Raw genomic sequence first — 21,670 nt, 5'->3', positions numbered from 1 at the left:
TTGACAATATCTTTCCTATAACATGGTGCCCAGAACTGAACACAATATTCTAAATGCGGTCTCACCAATGTCTTATACAACTGCAACATGACTTCCCAACTTCTATAATCTGACTGATGAAGGTCAATGTGCCAAAAGCCATTTTGACCACCTTATCTATCTGCAACTTGACCATGAAGGAACCATGCACCTGCACTCGTAGATCCCTCTGCTCTACAACACTCCCCAGAGGCCTACCATTCACAGGGGGACTATGTATAAACACTGCTGTAATTTCTACATAGTGAAACCAAAATGTATAAAAATGGCCTTTATCAAAATCTGACAATGTGCACTTAAATTACATGTGATTTTTTTTCTATTACAAATCTCAAATTGTGGAGTACAGAGGCAAATAAATAAATGATGGGTCTTTGTCCCAAACATTATGGAGAGCACTGTATCGCTCCTTGGTGAAAATAAAGCAGCCGTAACCAGAACACTTTCAAAAGTTATTCCTTAGCTGCATCATGGTTCCTTCAAGTCAGGATATTCCTACCCAAATAATTTGAAATGACAGCCAGCAGATTCAAAAAGGGTAGATCCTGTCTGACTAACATCAGACGTTTGAAATAAAGCTCTGTTGAAATTAACAAGACATGGGTAAAACATAGAACAGTGGCATTCCCATGAAACAAAGAGGACACCAGGGATCAATAACAAGATGGACAGTTATGACCAAGCTACTTCAGGCAATATCATTTAATAGAAAATATAATTAAGGTGGGAAGAAACCATTTTGATCAAAAGTCAGTTTACTGAAATTACAGATAACTCCAATTAGCATTTTTATCTTTAAAAAAAATAAAGCAGAAAAAGCCTTATTACATTTAAAAAATATTGACTACTTCAATGTTGAATTAGCAAATAAATGTTGGGGAAGGAGCCAACCAATTTGTGCACAAAGAAATCCACATTATTTTTAAAGATTAAAAAAAATACTTGGATGGTATTGTTTGCGAAAATATTTGGTTTAAAGCTTTCAAAGTGAATAGAAATAATGAAGTCTGTTTTCAACATTCACTTGAAATTGAATTTTCTCCCAAAAGGTTGACCATCTAATGATGTGGTGCTTTCTCAGAACCTTATTGGAATATTGAGCCAGAAGATGCATCGTTGGGTGGAAGCCTAGCTGATTTTAAGTTGGCTGACCACATTAAAAAATTGCATTGCCTGCATTAACAGTATACAGTTTAGATTAGAAACCAAAGGCAGTGCTGCAGATGTTGGAAGTCTGATATAAAAACAGAAGCTCCAGGAAGTACTCAGATCTGACATTATATTAACTGTTTCTCTCTCCACAGATGCTGCATGACTCGATATGCATTTCCAGTGTTTTGTTTCATTTTGAATCAGATTGTGGACCATACTCAGCACATGGTTCCTCAATGGACATTTAAGCATTTATTATTTTATCTGGGTAAAAGGTACCCTGATCTACAGTTACTGTGTTACCATCAATAGAATTGATGGCAAATTATTGGACAAAGTCAATTCCAACTACATGAGTGTGTGCTTTCTAATCATACAGATTACAGGGGACTCACATGATGGAGCTCGATAGCAAACCAGTTTCACTGATTCAAGGCATAGCGCGATGAAGGGAAAAAAAGGTTAATTTTGCACAAGGACTTTACTAGTTCCTCAACATCCCCCCCCCTCCCTCCCCAATAACCAAAGTTAATGCACCCAGAAACTACCTAGGTCCCACTCATTTTACATTTGGTTCATTACTGTATATTTTCTCAAATATTAAATATCATATTAATGCATCTAGTTCAGAATACACCACAGAAACATTACATAATAGGATATCACATAAATGGAGGGCAACAAATGACATGCACATGATGCTCGCTCAACAATACTCCGTGCTGGATTATCGTGCATCTCTTTATAGCATACCTGGCATTCACCAAAGCAGTTTTGCATGCAACAGATTGAGCTGAAGCCATATTCATGGGTAATGCATGAGTAACAAGCCCCACACCAACAGCAAATAAAAAACTTTGCACAACTCTGAAAACTGAAGCACAGTGGCTGTTTATTCATCTGTACCTAGAGATGCAGGTTGATAGATTGCACAATTTATTCTTGATATTATTAAAACGATTAATCAACCTACTTAAATGAAAATCAAACTAATCCAAATTAAAGATCAAACTAGGAGATAACTATTAAAATACCAGTACCTGTCAATGCCAATCATGATTCAATTGAGAAAGATCTTGCAAGAAGTGGTTCAACAGGGGATCTGGGGGTCGTAACTGAATCAGCAGCCTTGTTATAGACCAAATATCTCTGTAACAACGAGGTGAACAACTTAGAAAACTTCTATAGCACAGATTGTGTTGGTAATAGTTATCTAGGAGATTACATCACTACAGAAAGGGCGTTTTCAGTCTTAAGTTTACAATAAAAATCTGAATAGCTGCCACAAACACCTGAGCTAAAATGGAAAAAAATGAGTGGTGTAGATACTCCGCCTCAAAAATTAATTTGCATTAATATGTTTCTAGCAGCATAAGAGAAAATGAATCAAATTGATTATAACACAATAATAGCTTGGCGAATGTTTAAAAGGTACTACGGGTTTACCAATTGATCCCTTCAGCTCCTGTTGAACAGAGCACAGTTAAAAGCCTAAACACAAAATGCTGGAGTAACTCAGCAGGACAGGCAGTATCTCTGGAGAGAAGGAATGGGTGATGTTTCGGGTTGAGACAATTCTTTGGACTTAAAAGTTAACAGTTAAAAGCCTTCTTTCTAGCCACTCGCCCTTTCCAAATCTCACTCAAGGGAACACTGTTCACATTGGATGGTTAGCCATCAAACTGTACAACTACAAAGGCATAATCGAAGACTACAAACATCAGACTTCACTGACCAGTATCCCTATCTTGAGTCTTGTTTCATTTTGTTTGAAGCAAAAACATTCAGACATACAGTGCCCTCCATGATGTTTGGGACCCATCATTTATTTATTTGCCTCTGTACTCCACAATTTGAGATTTGTATTAGAAAAAATTCACATGTAGTTAAAGTGCACATTGTCAGATTTTATTAAAGGCCATTTTTATACATTTTGGTTTCACCATGTAGAAATTACAGCTGTATTTATACATAGTCCCCCCATTTCAGGGCACCGTTATGTTTGGGACACATGGCACATGGCTTCACAGGCATTTGTAATTGCTAAGGTGTGTTTAATTGCCTCCTTAATGCAGGTATAAGAGAGCTCTCAGCACCTAGTCTTTCCATCACCTTTGGAAACTTTTATTGCTGTTTATCAACATGAAGACCAAAGTTGTGCCAATGAAAGCCAAAGAAGCCATTTATGAGTGAGAAACAAGACTAAAACTGTTAGAGACATCAGCCAAATCTTAGGCTTACCAAAATCAACTGTTTGGAACATCATTAAGAAGAAAGAGAGCACTGGTGAGCATTCTAATCACAAAGGGACTGGCAGGCCAAGGAAGACCTCCACAGCTGATGACAGAAGAATTCTCTCTATAATAAAGAAAAATCCCCAAACACCTGTCTGACAGATCAGAAACACTCCTGGGGAGTCGGGTGTGGATTTGTCAATGACCACTGTCCGCAGAAAACTTCATGAACAGAAATACAGAGGCTACACTGCAAGACGCAAACCACTGGTTAGCCTCAAAAATCGGATGGCCATGTTACAGTTTGCCAAGAAGTACTTAAAAGAGTAACCACAGTTCTAGAAAAAAGGTCTTGTGGACAGAAGAGACGAAGATTAACTTATATCAGAGTGATGGCAAGAGCAAAGTACGCAGGAGAGAAGGAACTGCCCAAGACCCAAAGCATCCCAACTCATCTGTGAAACACAGTGGTGGGGATGTTATGGCCTGAGCATGTATGGCTGCTGAAGGTACTAGCATAATTAATTCTGAAGTGTATAGACACACCCTATCTGCTCAAGTTCAAACAAATGCCTCAAACCTCATTGGCTGGCAGTTCATTCTACAGCAAGACAATGATCCCAAACATACTGCTAAAGCCACAAAGGAATTTTTCAAAGCTAAAAAATGGTAAATTCTTGAGTGGCCAAGTCAATCACCCGATCTGAACCCAATTGAGCATGCCTTTTATATGCTGAAGAGAAAACTGAAGGGGACTAGCCCCAAAACAAGCATAAGCTAAAGATGGCTGCAATACATCCTGGCAGAGCATCACCAGAGAAGACACCCATCCATGAATCGTAGGCTTCAAGCAGTCATTGCATGCAAAGGATATGCAACAAAATACTAAACATGACTACTTTAATTTACATGACATTGCTGTGTCCCAAACATTATGGTGCCCTGAAATGGTGGACTATGTATAAACACTGCTGTAATTTCTGCATGGTGAAACCAAAATGTGTAAAAATGGCCTTTATTAAAATCTGACAATGTGCACTTTAACCACATGATTTTTTCTATTACAAATCTCAAATTGTGGAGTACAGAGGCAAATAAATAAATGATGAGTCTTTGGAGGGCACTGTATTATTAAAACCCTACCGTTAACTTGGGCAGCAGCTGAAGCCCTTCTGGTATCAAGGTCTGTGCCATAAATACGCTAGATTCACTGAAGTTCACTAGCTAGATTAGCTTGGAAACTGTTCAAAACAATGCATTTTAGTTTAAAGGGAAAAATAGTGATAGATTTGCACAGGGCCTTCCAATGCAGGCATGGGTGTGTGAATTATGAGAAGCAGGCCAATTGCCTCTCAAACCTTCTCAGTCATTTAATAATATAATTGCTAAAACATCCCTTTCAACAAAGTGATCATGGTGTTAATTTGCCTACCAGTGAAATTTACAACTGCAATCTTTGATCCAATGGTTAGCTGGTTCACAAAAACCTTGTGCTAAATCTGCATTAACATCATTGTGTTTTTTTTTAGTACATTACAACCACAGCACAATCTATTATTTGGTCAATGATATAATTACCATGATGTTATTGAACTCTCCTGTGGGCAAACACCAAATAATGGACTAATTCTTAGTCAATCTTTTCAAATTAAAATGTAGGCACTTAGTTTATACTTTGTGGGATTTTCACTGGAATTCTCCCTTGCTTGGCTATAGTCAGCATAATAACTAACTGTAGCAGATAAATTGACATGACCTCAATTAAGCATTTAAATGGAGAAAATACATTTACATTTCATTAAATTTTTGTCAGCACAAGTATTTAAAAATAAAATCATGTGCTGCTCTTGCTTACTGACTCAATAAAGACATGATCAATTTTTAAAGTGGTGACACGCACAAATAAAATTGACTAAGAGTTTTCAAAGTGTTCAACCAAGCTAACCAAAAATCTGTGCAGATGTAATGTGTCTCATCTCTAACCAAATCACAAGAAAGCAGGTTCACTCCTGGATAGCACTTTGATGGTCTCTTCTTCTTGCGAATGAAACATAAACCAAAGGAATAGTTAGATCTCAAGCCGGGTGTTGAGCAGCCAGGTTGTTGTCTCTGCGTCAATGTCTGCCAGGCCCTGAGCTCCATTTGATGGTAGAGTCCTGCAACAACAGATGCTGTGGGTCTACCTCAAGGGGGCGGAAGCTCCACCTGGTAACCTTAATTAGGAATCATCTTTAGGATGTCAATGGTGATAAGACATTAATCATTTGGTGGCCTCAGGATCAATGTTGGCTTTACAAATGTTTATTTAATTAAAATGGGGAAATCTTTCATGCAGTCAACAGAATAGAATTTGGGCTGTCTTAGTGAGTATATGTTACTGTTTTGATCTGACAGGGTTTTTTTTGCTGAAATGTTTCTACTTGTGAGTGCAGATATAAACAGCAGAATTTATTTTCTCAGTTCATGAATCTCTCAAATTTTCCATCTCAACACTGTAGAGGATGCAGCAGTGCATAGACAAGCCAATTGTTGGACTGCAGGTGAGCTGAAAGTTACAGAGAACATGGAGGAAAGTGGAGCTGAGCGAGAACCTGGCCTACTTTTACTTATTATTCTTGTGGATGAGTTAGCTAGAGCAAGTTGGATTAACAATCCACCAACTCAGAATCACGATCCACAATGGATGTAGTTTTAGTTGCGATGCTATAGGCACTATTTATTCTTAACAATCATGCATGGAGAACAAGAGCTCTCCACAACCTGGTTGGCAAACTACTCAATATAACAAAGAATTATAAAGAAATGTCACCATCCTTCTGATGATGACATAGTCACAGGCTATACCATCTATACTATACTATCACTGTTTGGAGTGACAGAAGCAGTTGTTTATCAGCTACAAGTGTCATATTTTATATCTAGGCATTAGCTAACAAATACTTTGGCCTCCAAGCTCAGGGTTCCACATTTGTTACAGCACAGCTTGGCTGATTCGCTATAGCTAGTATGTGCCAACTACTGATATTATCTGAAAATCCGAATGAAAAAGAAGTGGCTTGAATTTGATTAGTAGCCAGCTTCTGCCATGTTGATGGTATCGAGCAATCTGAAAATCAATAGAATTAGGAATCAAAGCAACGTAGGTACTCTCCTGAACTGGAGACTCCTCAAAAAATTAAATACACTGCTAGTGTGAGGCATGAACGACAAAGCAAATAGCCAAGCACATACAACGTCAAGGCATGTAGATGAAAACCAACATTGAACATGCTTTTTAAAATGCATATGAAATGGGAAATGAACAGAACCAACCATGATACTACTTAAATTACGCTCTCACACTTTTTGGGGCATCAAAATAAAATAGACGACCCAGTTTTAATAACTTGCCATTTGCTATGTACAACATTGTTATTAGCTATTCTTCCCACATGCAAGGTATACTTTTGCATGATGAAAGGTATATGACTTCCCTGAAAAGGTAATTAACTGGTATCATTGCTAGTTTTAATGTGCTACCATGTTGAGTTCACTTGGCGTTTTCAGAAAAAACAGAATGAGAACCGTGGTAACAATTTACGAGATAATCTAATCCCGTTATACTGAGATTACTTCAATAGTTACTTATTGTGCTGTTAAGTCTTTATTTTCATGTTTTTGGTCAGCAGATATTACACTATAAATGTCAGAAATCTACTTCCAATAGCTTGATTACTGCTTGCAGATCCAGTGACACTGAAAACTACTGGACTGCCACCAGGCAATAGAGAATAGATATGCTGGCTCCCAATTCAAATTAAAATATATAAGCAGTCTTAGTTTATAAGCATCATCACCCACGATTGTCTAGTACAAGATTTCACAATAAAATATATATATAGCTTTTCACAATTTTATACACATGTAAGACCAGTGTTATTTCAGAAAGGTGCATTTAAATAAGTAAACATGCACACAAAATCCATCAAAATAAAAGGTGGAAAAATCCATGACAGGCAAAAAAGAAATACAAGTTATACATGGAAAGGAAGAGAGATCACCTCAATCATTCCAAGAGAAACTCTGGTTGCTGGAGGTTTGTGAGAGCATAAAGACTGTAGACTGTCTGGAAGAAGGCAAGTGATGTCTTGCCTGGTTCAGAGTGAGAAAGGAGAGGGAAAAAAGAAGAGACCCAAATGGGGATTATCAGGAATATTTCAGGCAGGCATGTTAAAAGATTTTAAAGAGAGAAGGAATTGCAAGAAATCAAGAGAATCCCACAAATTAACACTGCTTTGAGCAGTCATGCACCACAAAACTTAATACAGCACAGATTCTTCTGATCATCGCCATTCAGATGCAATTGAAAATATTGTGAATAACTGCAACATTAATTGCCATCTTAAGTTTAGCATTAAAAATATTACATTGCTTGGAAATATTCTCACATTGGAAAGGTTGGTGATTTTTCTTACATTTTTCTGGTTCTTTAAAATAGTGCGCTATTTGATAGAGAATTTTGTAATTAAGTCCAATTATGCCATGCTAGCGATTGAAAATACTGCATCCTTGGGGGCAGATATTTTATTAGTGTATCCTCAGAAAAACTTGAATACATTCCAATAATTAAGTCTGCCTCATCTAGATTTAATAGTTATTATTGCCACTTAACGGAAGAATCTGTAACATTATTCAAGTGCTGTGCAAACATTTGTATTTAACGAGTCAATGTCTATCATCATTTAAATTTACGATCTCTGGTTTGTTCCTCCAAGAGCTCATTTATAGGATTAATGGAATATGAGCTCAGATTTGACGACAATCCAGTGCACATGCAAACAGATCCTTTGTAAACCATCAAATATTTTAGATAGGTACATCAAATCACATGACACATTGATGAAATACCAATAAAATTGTAGATTAAAAATGAAAACAATTTATCTGTCAATTAATAATTTCATTCTTCATTGCAGCTCAAAACAGAATAGAGTTGTTACCTATAACAGAATTCTACCAGCATTGTCCTTATCCCTGCTGTTTCAATATTATCTTGATGACTTAATTTCTCCATCTCCACTATTCTCCTTTACAAGCAATTTACCATACAACTGTAAGAAAAGCAACACTGCTCTTTTATCTCTTCCCTTCCCACCACCCAGGGACCCACCAAGTCTTTCAAGCTGAAGCAATTCACATGACTTCTTGCAAATTAGATAGTGCATTCGCTGCTCATAACATGGTTTTCTCGACATTAGAGAAATTAAATCCAGATTGGATAGCCAGTTTACAGAAGACTTCCTTTCAGTCCACAAGGATTATCAAGTATTCACTTAAAATTCACTTATCACTTAAAATTCTACATCCCAATCCAAATCTGATCTCTATCTATGGCACCCCTTACTCCAATGAAGCCCCATGCAAGATCAAGGAATGGCAAGTCATCTTTCACCTGGGTATATTAAGGCCAATCAGACTCATCATTGGATTCATTCTATATCTTCAAATCACAGTGCAGAGAACAGTCTTTCTAACTCTTTGAAGTTAGACTGTAATGCTCCAATCTGAACACTAAATGTACTTTGATTCACTTTTTTAATTTCTATCTGTAACTGGAAACTTTTATAGTAATTGGTACCATGATAACCATGATCTGCATCCTATCACAGACAATCTTGTTCTCTCCACCCTTTCTGCAACTTAAAATCCATTTGTCTTCTCATTTTCCAGTTCTGATGTAATGCCCTGGATCCAAATGGCGACTGCTACTCTGCCCACTGATACAGCTCACCTTTCTAAGTACTTTCAAGTTGCTGCCCTGCAAATCTCAGTGTAACTTAGCATTTAGTTGCATTCAGATCACTTTGCATGGCCCTGTGCAAAAACACTACTGGCAAGGCAAGAATAAAATGGCCCATGAACTTTTAAACAAGAGTCATTCTAATATATTCATGAAAATGACTGCACCATTTCCTTGTCTGGACTCTTTAAATCCACCTCTCAGCAAGTGAACACTTATTGTAATTGTGTTTAAACATTAATGTTTCTTCTTTCAAGATTAATAGTTAAAATTTAAAGATGAACCGAGGGACATTTTTCCATGATATGAAACAAGTTGCCAGAGGAAGTGGTAAAGGCAGATACATATAAGAGGCATTTGGGCAGGTACTTTGATAGGAAAGGGGTACAGGGATGCAAGGACTAATGAGGGCAAATGGAATTAGCAATGAAAGGCTTCTGGGTCAGCATGGTCATGGGCCCAATTTCTATGTTGTTTACACTGACTCTGTAAGACTAGTTACGTTTAGTTTGGACTTATACCCAAACATTTCCCATCTTAAATTGTCAGATACAAATACCCCATTTGCTAATTTTTGTTTTTTGAATTTTCCACTTGTTTCGCTTACCTTCACATTAAGAAAAGCTACCACTTTCTACCATCAAATCCCGTTCTTTAAGTCTGTACAGAACAAGCTGAGCTATGGTGAATAAGGCTCAACTACCCTGGGTGCTCTAGTAAACATTAAATGGAATACGAGAAAATTATTTTATACCCAAGTCGTAAGAGTTCAGTTTATGGTTTTAAAATTCCAAGAACAGAAAATAGTTTTTCCAACTGTTAGAAGCTAGATTTTAATGCTCCAAAACATCAAAACCTATGCACAAAATGTATACATAACTGCAAGTTTGCTCGGCTTAGTTTCAATAGAGTTTACGAGTAGGAAAAAAGTAATTTATTTTGCTGCTGTCTTATTCAGCAGGTTACCTTACATCATTATTCCAGAAGGGACACATTTCAATGTAGGAAATGTAGCAAATCTGCTTCAAGAATGCACAAAATATTCCTGTATTTTAATTAGTTTAAGATGAAAAATCTGTAGGTAGGAAAACCGCATTTGGTCAATGAAACACAGCTTTTCCAGATTTTGAGAGAATCTTATGTGAAAGTTAAAATAAAACACTTGAGTTTTTTGGAAACCATTGTGGTTAAGAGAACAACTAATGCGTTGCAATGGTTCACAGAAAGAAAATCTATGATTAAGACACAATTTTATTGCACTTTAAGAAATTATACTGTGAAGAACCATATTACATTGCTAAAAACATTTTTTCTTCAATAAATAATATCACCAGCAAAAATGTTAAGAGCCATCAGCCACAAAGGAATACGACCAATTCCCATCGTTAAGTTCCGTCCTTACTGCTTATTAAATGCATGTTAGAACGTTTAAATTTCTAGCAGAACTAATGAGTGTAAATTAAACTATCACTTCTGGTTGCAAAAGCAACTATAAGTATCTTCAGGTTTTGGGTATTATGACAGCTACTTCTATATTATCTGCGTCTAGTCTACCATTTGCACAAGAGTTCTCTAATAGCCACTGTGAATTAAAAAAAGTTAAATACAAGTAGATCAGTCCATCACATTCTGAGGGCTTGACACTTACCTGCAGCTGTCTTCTGCCCACTGGTCTGCTCAAGAGTTTTACCACAATATCAGGCACCAAGCTAACAATTATTAATAAAATTATAGCCAGCCATGCTGAAATAGAAGTCAGCATTTGTGCAAACACAAAGTGCATTCTCTGTTGTTGCAGGAAAGGCCTGTCAAAAAGAAATTAAAACAATTAAGTTTAGTGTTTTCAGGCCATATGTGTTATACCAAAGTATAATGCAAATCATGTGCCAACGTTGATATAGTGATAATATGAAGGTCTAAATGGTTTAGCAAGAAATACTGTTGAAATCCACATTCAAACAACAATCTGTGAACTGTCCTGTTACTCCCACACTTTTTTATATTTTAATGGATTTCTTCAAATCCCTCCATGGCCAAAAATGGTGTATTTGGTAAATACACCAACAACTTTAGCAAGATACAGCTTTAATGGAATTACAAATATCCTTATCTACTTACCATATAATGCTACCCCAAAAGAAAGAGAAAACGACAAAAAAGGCTAAAGAGCCCCATATTACAAAGTGGTTGGCCCATGTCCAGTATCGTGTGTCCAATACCAGCTGAAAATACAGTAAGACAAAATATGAAAAATACATTATCCACCGAATACTACTGATGCAAACATGCATGACTTTCCTTTAGCATTTTGCAGCAAATAAAAAATACTGGAAAATTGTGTTTCAACTAAAGATAATATTGGGAAAAATTAAAAAACACAAAATAACATCTGCATGTTCTAAAGGGAAAAAAGTAAGAACTTTTCTAACCAAATCAGTGCCAGTTGACAAAAACATGCACACTCCACGTACAGTATCAATTTAAAATACATTCCCAATTAGTTTGAGGAAATGGAAAGTTTGAGATTGCAAACACAGAGAAATTAGCTATGTAGAAATAACTGCCAACAGATGTTTAATGAAGCTAGAATATGGGAAACTGAGGTGGCGATCTATAGTTTGTAATCGAGTAGACTGGAACAGGTTTAAGACCATTTCTTTCAGCTTGAATGAGGATACCTTTTGTCATCACTGGTGCATTGCTGACTGTGTAACAACCAAGACAATTAGGGTCCATCTTAACCAGAAAGCTTGCATGATCCAGGAGATTCACACTCTGCTCAAGACCAGACCCAAGGTTTTGAGATGACGGCTTCATACTGTGCAAGAAGGCCAAGTATAAACTCCACAAAGGTGATCAGGAATGGTGAGAAGGAATTCCCAAACAAGCCAGAGCTCAATTCAATCGAGCAAATGCCAGACTGCGGCGGGGTCTGAATATCACCCCCTCTCACTTTGATAGTCTGGTGTTTTTATTTGCTTCAAAGAAACCACTGTCATTACAGTCCACAAGAAAAATAGAGTGATCTCTCTCAATGACCACCACCCAGTCCTTTAACATTATCCATAAGTGCTTTGAAAGATAGATAATGGCCCACATCTGTGCCCAGACACCTTGGGAAATGGATTGGAAGAATATCTCTCTTGCACCCCATTTAGCTCTTAATACCCTTAGAATAAGAACACCAAAGTCAGGATATCAGCTTAGCCTTCAACGCCGAATAAACACATCCCTCAACCTCTGGATCTTGTTCTTGAAGCCCTCATCTTCAATTGGCTGCTGGGCTTCCTGACCAGCAGACATCAGTCGATTCGAATTAGTTATAACATTTCCTTCACCTTTACCCTCAACACTGCTGCTCTTCAGGGCTTTATGCTCAATTCCTAGCACACCCATGAGTATTTGGCAAGTACGACGCCAGCTCAACTTCAAGTTCCTTGGCATCTATATCACCAGCAACTTAACCTGGTCCATTTACACTGATGCAGTGATCAGGAAAGTGCATCATTGTATTACTTTCTTAGGCATTTGAGAAGATTTGGCATGACCAAAGGATTCTCTTAAACTTCTACGCATGCGCAATACAAAGTATTTTGACAGGATGCATCTCAGCCTGGTTTGACAACTGATCAATTATCATAAAAGATCAGGGTTCAATTATAAGGAGCAATTACAAAAAGTATTGTTTTATTTGCTGTAATTTACACGATGGGTGATTTCATTGAAGTTTTTGAAATATTGAAGGGAACATTGTATGAAGAAAGTTATTTTTTCTCATTGAATCTCAGGCTACTATTTTGAGCTTGTTGTTTCAGGGGTAATATTAACTGACTCTTCCACAAGCAACACAAAATGGAAGATGTATCTGAGAGTATTATCAATATGGGCCAATGTATATGGCCACAGATCAGTCACAATCTGATAATTGTGCACTGGTTCCAAGAGTTATGAAGCTTGTTCATGATCTTAGGACATCACTTAACTCGATAAATCAGGAATAAAATTATGCTGGGACACTGTGCCAGGAAGTTTGAAGAGTGATTTTCACAAATGCAAGATAATTATAAAAAGCACAGACCTTGAAATTAACTGTAAATACCAAAACCGTAAAGACAATTGTTCCAAAAGTCCAGTTCCCATAAACCTGTAATAGATAACACAAAATCAAATACAAGACCACATAAGAATGCAGCCAACATTTAATTGTTTTAAAACCCAAATTAAAAAGACTAATGATAATAATTTCAGAAAAAAACTCATTTTATTGCTGGCTATGGTCTAGAAAATAATATAGTACTCATTGTTGCTAGTGCTTTCACAGATACACAGGGTGGTAAAGAAGGCTTTTGATAGATTGGCCTTCATCAGTCAGGGTATTGAGTATAGAATGTAATAAAAAAAAAGAACTGCAGATGCTGGGTAATACCAAAGACAGCAATTGTTTATGTTAGGTATAGAAGTAGGAATATTATGTTGCAATTGTAGAACATGCTGGTGAGGCCACATTTGGAGTATTGTGCTCAGTTTTGGTCACTCTGCTATAGTAAGGATATAATTAAACTGAAAAGAGTGCAGTGAAGATATACAAGAATGATGCTGGGACTCAATAGCCTGAGCTATAGGGTGTGGATGTGCAACCTAAGAATGTATTCATTGGAGCAAAGGAGACTAAGGGACAATCTTGTAGATGTGCATAAAATCATGAGTTATTGATAGAGTGAGCACATATCCTTTTACACAGGATAGGGGAATCATAGATTTAAGGTGAGATGGAAACATTTAATAGTATCTTAGATTCATATATTAGAGGGGCAACTTTTTCATTCAGAGGTTGGTGGGTACAAGAGATGAGCTTCCATACGAGGTAGTTGCAGCAGGTAGTACAACACAATTTAAAAGACAATTGGACATGGGCAGGAAAGGTTTAGAGGGGTATGGGCCAAATGCAGGCAAATCAGACTAGTAGATGGGGCATCAATGCCCAATGGACGTTGGGTTGACAAAAAAAAGTTTCAATACAAGTTGCAATGGGGATTAAATAACTATGCATTATCCTTCAGCAATAAAACAGGCACATTTTCCAAATTTCAACTGCAGATAAGAAAATAAAATTGGAAATTCATCAAACGTAACTTTTTGTTTTCACAAACAGCACAGAATGTGAAATGCAAACTTATAACTAAATTCATTTTCAGTTTCACCCCAGGGCACACTACTGCTCAGTGAGAATCTGAACATTCTCACCGTTACACCATTTGCGAGGTCAAGAGCAAAACAAATACAGAGCCACAAACATCTCACTTGTCACCTTCACTGTAGTCTACACAGAGCCTGAAGCAGTTTTTTTAAATCGTGAAGAATTAAATTTTACCAAGGATCATCGGCAGTCATAAAATGCAAGGTCATTATTCAATTTGCGGAACATTGACCAAACTTCTAAGAATCAACACAACCATTTGATGAAATACCAAATGAAGTCTTCATCTATTTCTGTGATTCAAAGTACAAGATCACTGAATGTTTAGAATGGTTGGACTACTTCCAATATTCTGAATAACATCAAATGAACTCGAGAGATGAACTAATTATTTGTGTTTTCCGTTTATGGGATGAGCTGTGCTGCAATCTGCCTACAGCAGCAAATGGCTCTATGCTATCAATTTTATGACAGTACTTGGAAATGGTTCTGAAAGGCCAATTAAAATATAGTCCTTTTATTCCTAAGTACTGTTAATAACTGAAAATTCAAAATATTTACATAAAGCAAGATTACCACTTCATATTTATTGTACACATTGTTTAAATGATCAAAAACGGAAACAAAATTATACTATCACTAATGAAAATATTTCTATACTGACCTGCCCATTCCCTGAAAACAATGATGTATTATCGTAAAGGAAATATGCTCCAAAGAAAAATACCAGTCCATTGAAAAGCCCGAGAATGGTCCAATAAAGAAAAGGTTTCCACTGAAGCAATGCATTTTTGGCAATGTTCCTGCGAAAGATAAAAGAAAAGTCATGCATTTGAAACATCTACAGTTAGATTTCAGATTCCTTCAGAACTTTACTTAACATATTGATAGTAAAGGCGTATATTGCATACATTTATTTGTACTTGTATTTGCACTGTTGAACACTAGCAACTGAAGTGGTGTTAAGTATCTGGCTTTTGACCATCAATACAAAACCGATTTAAAAGTACAGGCTGTGAACTTAATTCAGGCCTGTTTCTCAAGACAAAAGGAAAATCGCTAACAAAAATGCCATTGGATAAACAGATAGATCATCTATGGCAACATATTAGGAGTGCGATGCAAAATAAAGCAAATGCCCACACATCAAGGCAACAAAGGCCACTGAATATGGACGAACAGCAATAACAAATGTGAAATACCAAACAGCCTCAAGCTTGATTTCCAAATTAAATTTACAACAGTAATTGTCAAAAACATATTTCAAATTTGTGGTGACACTCTTTGACACACAAGTATCCATGACAAATAAAATTATTCTTCATGTACATTGTTCCATCCATCAATTTTCTAAAACAATCTCATAAATTCCTCCAGAGTCCTTTCATGTTTCATTTAAAACAGTTTTGCGGTTCATTCTCAAGCTACGCGGATGGTTCATACACAAATCTCAGTTAGAAATATCTAACTATCCAGAACAAATTAATTTCTTGAACTGAAGGCAATTCTTAAAAACAACTCAAATGTGACCCAGTCTCCCAAAGACAAAGTATGCATAGGCTTGGTGAGAGTAGGGGCAGGAATAATACTTAGAATGGCATTAAAAGGTAGACATTTATACCAGAGAGTGAGGAGGAGAATCAGTGTGACAACAACAGCAAGAAAACACACTCACTTGCTCTTCCTTCTCTTTGGAAATGACTGAAGAGAAAGGTTGAATCAAGTGTTAGGGCAACAACAGGGTTTGCCCAATACTAGTTTGTACTGAGACTGGATCTGTTGTGGATTGCAGGTTGGATCTGAGGCTGCACGGTATCATGAAGCAAAACGCGGTGGAGACAAATTTCTGTGGGAAGCTGATCCATAGGACGGTTCATTCATTCTGGTAAAAAGAGTCAAAGGCTTCAGAAAAGTTAACAAAGGCCACGAATAGCGTTTGATGCCATTTCCTGTGGATTTATTGAGGTGTTACACGAGGACAAAGTTGCAGTTGTGGAAGATTTCAAAGTATTTTTCCAGGTGGCGTTGACTGCCTCCATCCTTGATACTCCCATGCTTGTCACTCACTGGATGGGGGCTTGGATGTGTGGGATAAAGATGGATTTCACCATACTGAAGAATCTGTGCGTATCCTGGCTGTCACTGAACTGTTGGGTCACCTGTTTTCTTATTTTAATCTGCTTTTTTATTTTAGGTCACAGATTTTCTGCTGGATGTCAACAGGGGTGAAACAAATTAAGATTCATATTGGCATGCGCATAAACATGTTCAACTGAATTTTACCCATTTGCATTGATTGTTCCATTGATGCTACACAACTCAAACTAAACTCAAACTCAAATTCTATTCTAGTTTATTTTTATCTCTAGAACTCAATTGTCCATAGAATTACTTATTTTCCTTTGAGGCTTGAAGTTTCCAATTCAGAAATACCTAGTGTTTATATCAACTGACTCCAGGATCTCCTGATCACTATCAAATCTATTCAAATTTTCTTGGTAGAGAAGACGAGCCTCTTCATAAGTACTGAACCAAGTTATCCTCTTTCCCCCTTGGTTGTGCCAGTTTTCCCAACAATGAATCAGTGAATCACCTGATAAGACTTTTAATATTCAGGGGATGCCGTCAACTGGAGTCAAAACAGATTAATAAAAATAAATTAAAAACTTAGAGTTAGATCTTTTAATAAGTTGCCATTGTTAGGGAAATACCGAGGCAACACCCTTTTAAGAAAAATATTCTGAACAGAGAACATGCTTAAAAAACCCCACAGGGTTATCACAAGTAGCTGAACAGGTTTATTGGCCGCAAGCCTTACTATCCTGTGTATGTTACATCATGATACTTGTGGGCTAATTTTACAATCTGCTTCAGGAAACTACCATTAAACCAATAAATAAAAATAATTTCTACTAACCTGTACAGGGAGGGGTCTTTTTTCAGTATTTCAATGTTTATATGCTGTTCCAGCAGACCGTACAACAGGATTGGCAGAGAAGTGAAGCTGATATTATAAAGTGTAAGATAAGTTGCATCATAGAGTGGCTTGAGTAAGGGATGGAGGGACAGAGAAAATAAATATAGTTCAGTATAAAATTCTCCAACTTTTTTAATTAAAAATCGTCAACTAAATTGTCAACTCTGTTTTAGGTTTGCATTTCATATGAATAAGGATGGGGGTGGATGTAAAGCATTTAATTTATTACTAGATTGATTTACTAGATGTGACATTACAATTTAGGTTTGAGAACTATGGCTCCCAGCAGTCAAACACTTTCCACAGGGTCAAAAGCAAGTTTACAAACCATCCAGCCAGCTAGGTAGTGTCACCACCAATCTGCACCATAAACGGATCAGACAATACTAACCTGCTGAGAAAATCCACAGAAGAATTGGTATAAAAACTGAGGTAAAATGAAGCATAGATTCTGCAAAATAAAATGAACACCATATAAATGTTGCAATTAGCAAAGACCTTTAATGTTCTTTTACCACAAAGGTGATAAAGCCAATTATTTAATTAATTTGAATCATGGGATCATGGGAAAAAATTCCTCTTCACATCCCTCAAATATTAAGATATATACCATGTTGAGTAGTTATTGGTACAAATATCAAATTATTACATTAGAGCAGCACAGAGCGCCAGAATCCCAGGTTCGATCCTGTGCTTGCGTGTTGCCTGTGCGGTTTTCACATTCTCCCTCTGATCATGTGTTGCCTCTGGATGCTCGTTTCCTCCCACATCCCAAAGACATGGGGGCTTGTAGGTCAATTGACCTCTGTAAATTGTTGCTCCTGTGTAGGAGTGGATGTGAAAGTGGGATAATATGGAACTAGTGTGAATGGGTAATCAATAGTTGGCGCGGACTCACAGGGCCAATGGGCCTGTTTCCATGCTGTATCTTTCAATCAATCAATTATTGGGGCCCGTAATTAACATAGATGCAATCAGTATTCAAATATTTTAACCATAGACGGCACTCGGAAAAGGTCCAATTTTCTTGTATTGACAATTCGGTTTATTTTCAGTTCATGCTTAGCAGCACAAAGACTGTTAGTGGCAATTCCAATTATAATACATGCACTGGTACTTCACTTATCACTCAATATGTGCTTCTGGAAATGAGTGCGCTGACTGAATCACCCCCTAAAAGAGATTAATGCATACTGCACCAATGAAGTAATGTGTTTGCATTGGCAAAGTGAATACAAGTAAGAGCTCTGTCCAGAAAGCTGTGAAAGTTTTTCATTGATTTTATCTTTATATGTTTCTCACATATTTTAAGTAAAATTCCTCTCCCACCCTTTTCCCACCCTCTTGTCCCATCAATCCTCAGGCCAAGAGCACTATAGTGGATCTGAGATCTGCAGGACAAAGAGTAGGATACCATTCAATTTTTAAATCATAACTTTTCACAGCAATGCAAATACTACCTCATACATCCCTGCTTATCTTCCCCATTCATATAATCTATTTTATACAATATATTGTAATTGACTTTTGAAAATCATTCACCTGTTGTTCTACAGAAGCTGCAAAATTCTTACAAAAGCGTTTAAATGCCTTCAAAGTGCCAAGCTATTCAGCAATCCACATTCCACACGTTGATATGGTACTGAAGAGCACTAACTAAGCCAGAACTGTGATTAGCAGTCCAAAGGAGAAGAGAGTAGCCTGTGCTCTCACTTTCAAGTTCCAAGGTTATTGAAGACACAAGGAACTGCAGATGCTGATTCACAAAAATAGACTAAATGCTGTAGTAACTCAGTGAGTCAGGTAGCACCTCTGGAGAATATTGATCAGGACCTTTTTTCAACAGAGGTCCTGACCTGAAGCATCACTGATCCATGCTCTCCAGAGATGCTGCCTGACCCGCTGAGTTACTCCAGCACTTTGTGTCTTCCTAAGGTTATTGGTTTGTCCACTCCGAGACGCAAACACATATTTCATCTTGTCAATGTAAATTAACAAACTGCAGTCAGATCTTTCTCCTCAGATGGATGTAAAAAATCTTACATTATATTATGAACAGGGGTAATTGTCAATATTATGCCAACCTGAAGCCTCAACAGGTTTGCTGAATGCCACTGTGTTTACAAATTCAAACCTGATTAGTTTGGATCAGGATACCATTCAATTTTAAAATCATAACTTTTGCTGGAAAGTTTACTGAGAAAAATTAGATGTTGCAATTCCCACAACTACAATAATTTGTCTGAGACAGGCACATATGACATACAGAGCAAATGTGCTATTACAAGGATCTTAATATAATTTACAGACTAGAAAGTTAATAGGGTAACAGAACAAGCTCAGCTCATAACTGACGACATTGGGACGACAGATGGCACAATGGGCTAAGTGTTCGTCTGGCAACCGGAAGGTAGCCGGTTCGAATCCCGCTTGGAGTGCATACTGTCGTTGTGTCCTTGGGCAAGACACTTCACCCACCTTTGCCTGTGTGTGAATGTGTGTGAGTGATTGGTGGTGGTCGGAGGGGCCGTAGGCGCAGATTGGCAGCCACGCTTCCGTCAGTCTGCCCCGGGGCAGCTGTGGCTACAGAAGTAGCTTACCACCACTGAGTGTGACTGAGGAGTGAATGAATAATGCGATGTAAAGCGCCTTGAGTATTAGAAAGGCGCTATATAAATCCCATCCATTATTATTATTATTATTATAACTGAGGACCACATTATTAATGAAGCTGTAAGTCCATAACTATTAAAAAAAAATACTTTGTTGTGATAGTTCAGTACCAAACTACAAAAGCAGCAATTAAATGGAACACAAATGTACATTGTTTAAGAAAGAACTGCAGATGCTGGAAAAATCGAAGGTCGACAAAAATCTGTAGAAACTCAGCGGGTGAGGCAGCATCTATGGAGCGAAGGAATAGGCGACACCTCGGGTTTGAGGAAGGGTCTCGACCCAAGGCGTCACCTATTCCTTCCCTCCATAGATGCTGCCTCACCCACTGAGTTTCTCCAGCATTTTTGTCTACCTACAAATGTACATTGAATTTTTCACTGCAGTCAGCATGGTTTTGTATGTGGGAGATCGTGTCTCACAAATCTGATTGATTTTTTTTGAAGACATGAGCAAAAAGGTTGATGAGGGCAGAGTTGTAGATGTTGTGTACATGGACTTTAGTAAGGCGTTCGACAAGGTTCCATATGGTAGGCTGCTCTGGAAGGTTAGATCTCATGGGATCCTAGGAAAGATAGCTGAATGGATAGCAAATTGGCTCCATGGAAGGAAGCAGAGGGTGAAGGTGGAAGGTTGCTTCTCAGACTGGAGGCCTGTGACCAGTGGTGTGCCACAGGGTTCGGTGCTGGGCCCATTACTGTTTGTCATCTACATCAATGATTTGGATGAGAACATACAGGGCAAGATTAGCAAATTTGCTGATGATACAAAAGTTAGTGGTTTTGCAGATAGTGAAGATGGTTGTGAACGATTGCAGCAGGATCTGGATCGATTGGCCAGGTGGGCGGAGGAATGGTTGGTGGAATTTCTTACAGAGAAGCGTGAGGTAGGACACGGAACAAGGGCAGAACCTACACAGTAAATGGTAGGACTCTGGGTCGTGTTGTAGAGCAGAGGGATCTAGGAGTACAAGTGCATGGTTCCATGAAGGTCGAGTCGCAGGTAGATAAGGTGGTCAAAAAGGCTTTTGGCACTTTGGCCTTCATCAGTCAGAGTATTGAGTATAGAAGTTAGGAGGTCATGTTGCAGTTGTATAAGACGTTGGTGAGACCGCTTTTAAAATATTGTGTTCAGTTCTGGGCACCATGTTATAGGAAAGATATTGTCATGCTTGAAAGGGTTCAGAAAGGATTTACGAGGATGTTCCCAGGACTAGAGGGTGTGAGCTATAGGGAGAGGTTGAGTAGGCTGGGTCTCTATTCCATGGTGCGTAGGAGGATGAAGGGAGATCTTATATAGGCATACAAAATCATGAGAGGAATAGATCGGGTAGATGCACAGAGTCTTTTACCCAGAGTTGGGGAATCGAGGACCAGAGGACACAGGTTCAAGGTGAAAAGATTTAATAGGAATCAGAGAGGTAACTTTTTCACACAGTGTGGGTATATGGAACAAGCTGCCAGAGCAGGTAGTTGAGGCTGGGACTATCCCATTGTTTAAGAAACAATTGGACAGGTATATGGATGGACAGGTTTGGAGGGTTATGGACCAAGCGCAGGCAAGTGGGACTAGGGTAGCTGGGACATTGTTGGCCGGTGTGGGCGAGTTGGGCCGAAGGG

At 37.8% G+C, this 21,670-nt stretch overlaps 1 protein-coding gene across 4 annotated transcripts in view; it reads right to left on the bottom strand.

Annotated features, from left to right (window-relative positions):
• The window catches only part of atp11c (ATPase phospholipid transporting 11C), a 111,972-nt gene that overhangs the window by 5,182 nt on the left and 85,120 nt on the right, over window positions 1-21,670 (bottom strand). For 3 of the 4 annotated variants that reach the window (XM_033030297.1, XM_033030299.1, XM_033030300.1), the window contains 7 exons: window positions 17,770-17,829; window positions 17,319-17,446; window positions 15,066-15,204; window positions 13,283-13,348; window positions 11,323-11,426; window positions 10,853-11,009; window positions 2,232-2,340 (listed from right to left, as the gene is read on the bottom strand). In XM_033030297.1, coding sequence (XP_032886188.1) covers window positions 2,245-2,340; window positions 10,853-11,009; window positions 11,323-11,426; window positions 13,283-13,348; window positions 15,066-15,204; window positions 17,319-17,446; window positions 17,770-17,829 — 750 coding nt within the window. In that variant the 3' untranslated portion in view covers window positions 2,232-2,244. The remainder of the gene's footprint in view (window positions 1-2,231; window positions 2,341-10,852; window positions 11,010-11,322; window positions 11,427-13,282; window positions 13,349-15,065; window positions 15,205-17,318; window positions 17,447-17,769; window positions 17,830-21,670) is intronic. The other variant, XM_033030298.1, reaches the window with a different exon arrangement.

The sequence above is a fragment of the Amblyraja radiata genome, chromosome 12, assembly GCF_010909765.2.
Source record: "Amblyraja radiata isolate CabotCenter1 chromosome 12, sAmbRad1.1.pri, whole genome shotgun sequence".
Classification (NCBI taxonomy): domain Eukaryota; kingdom Metazoa; phylum Chordata; class Chondrichthyes; order Rajiformes; family Rajidae; genus Amblyraja; species Amblyraja radiata.
This window is presented reverse-complemented; position numbering and strand designations above follow the sequence as displayed.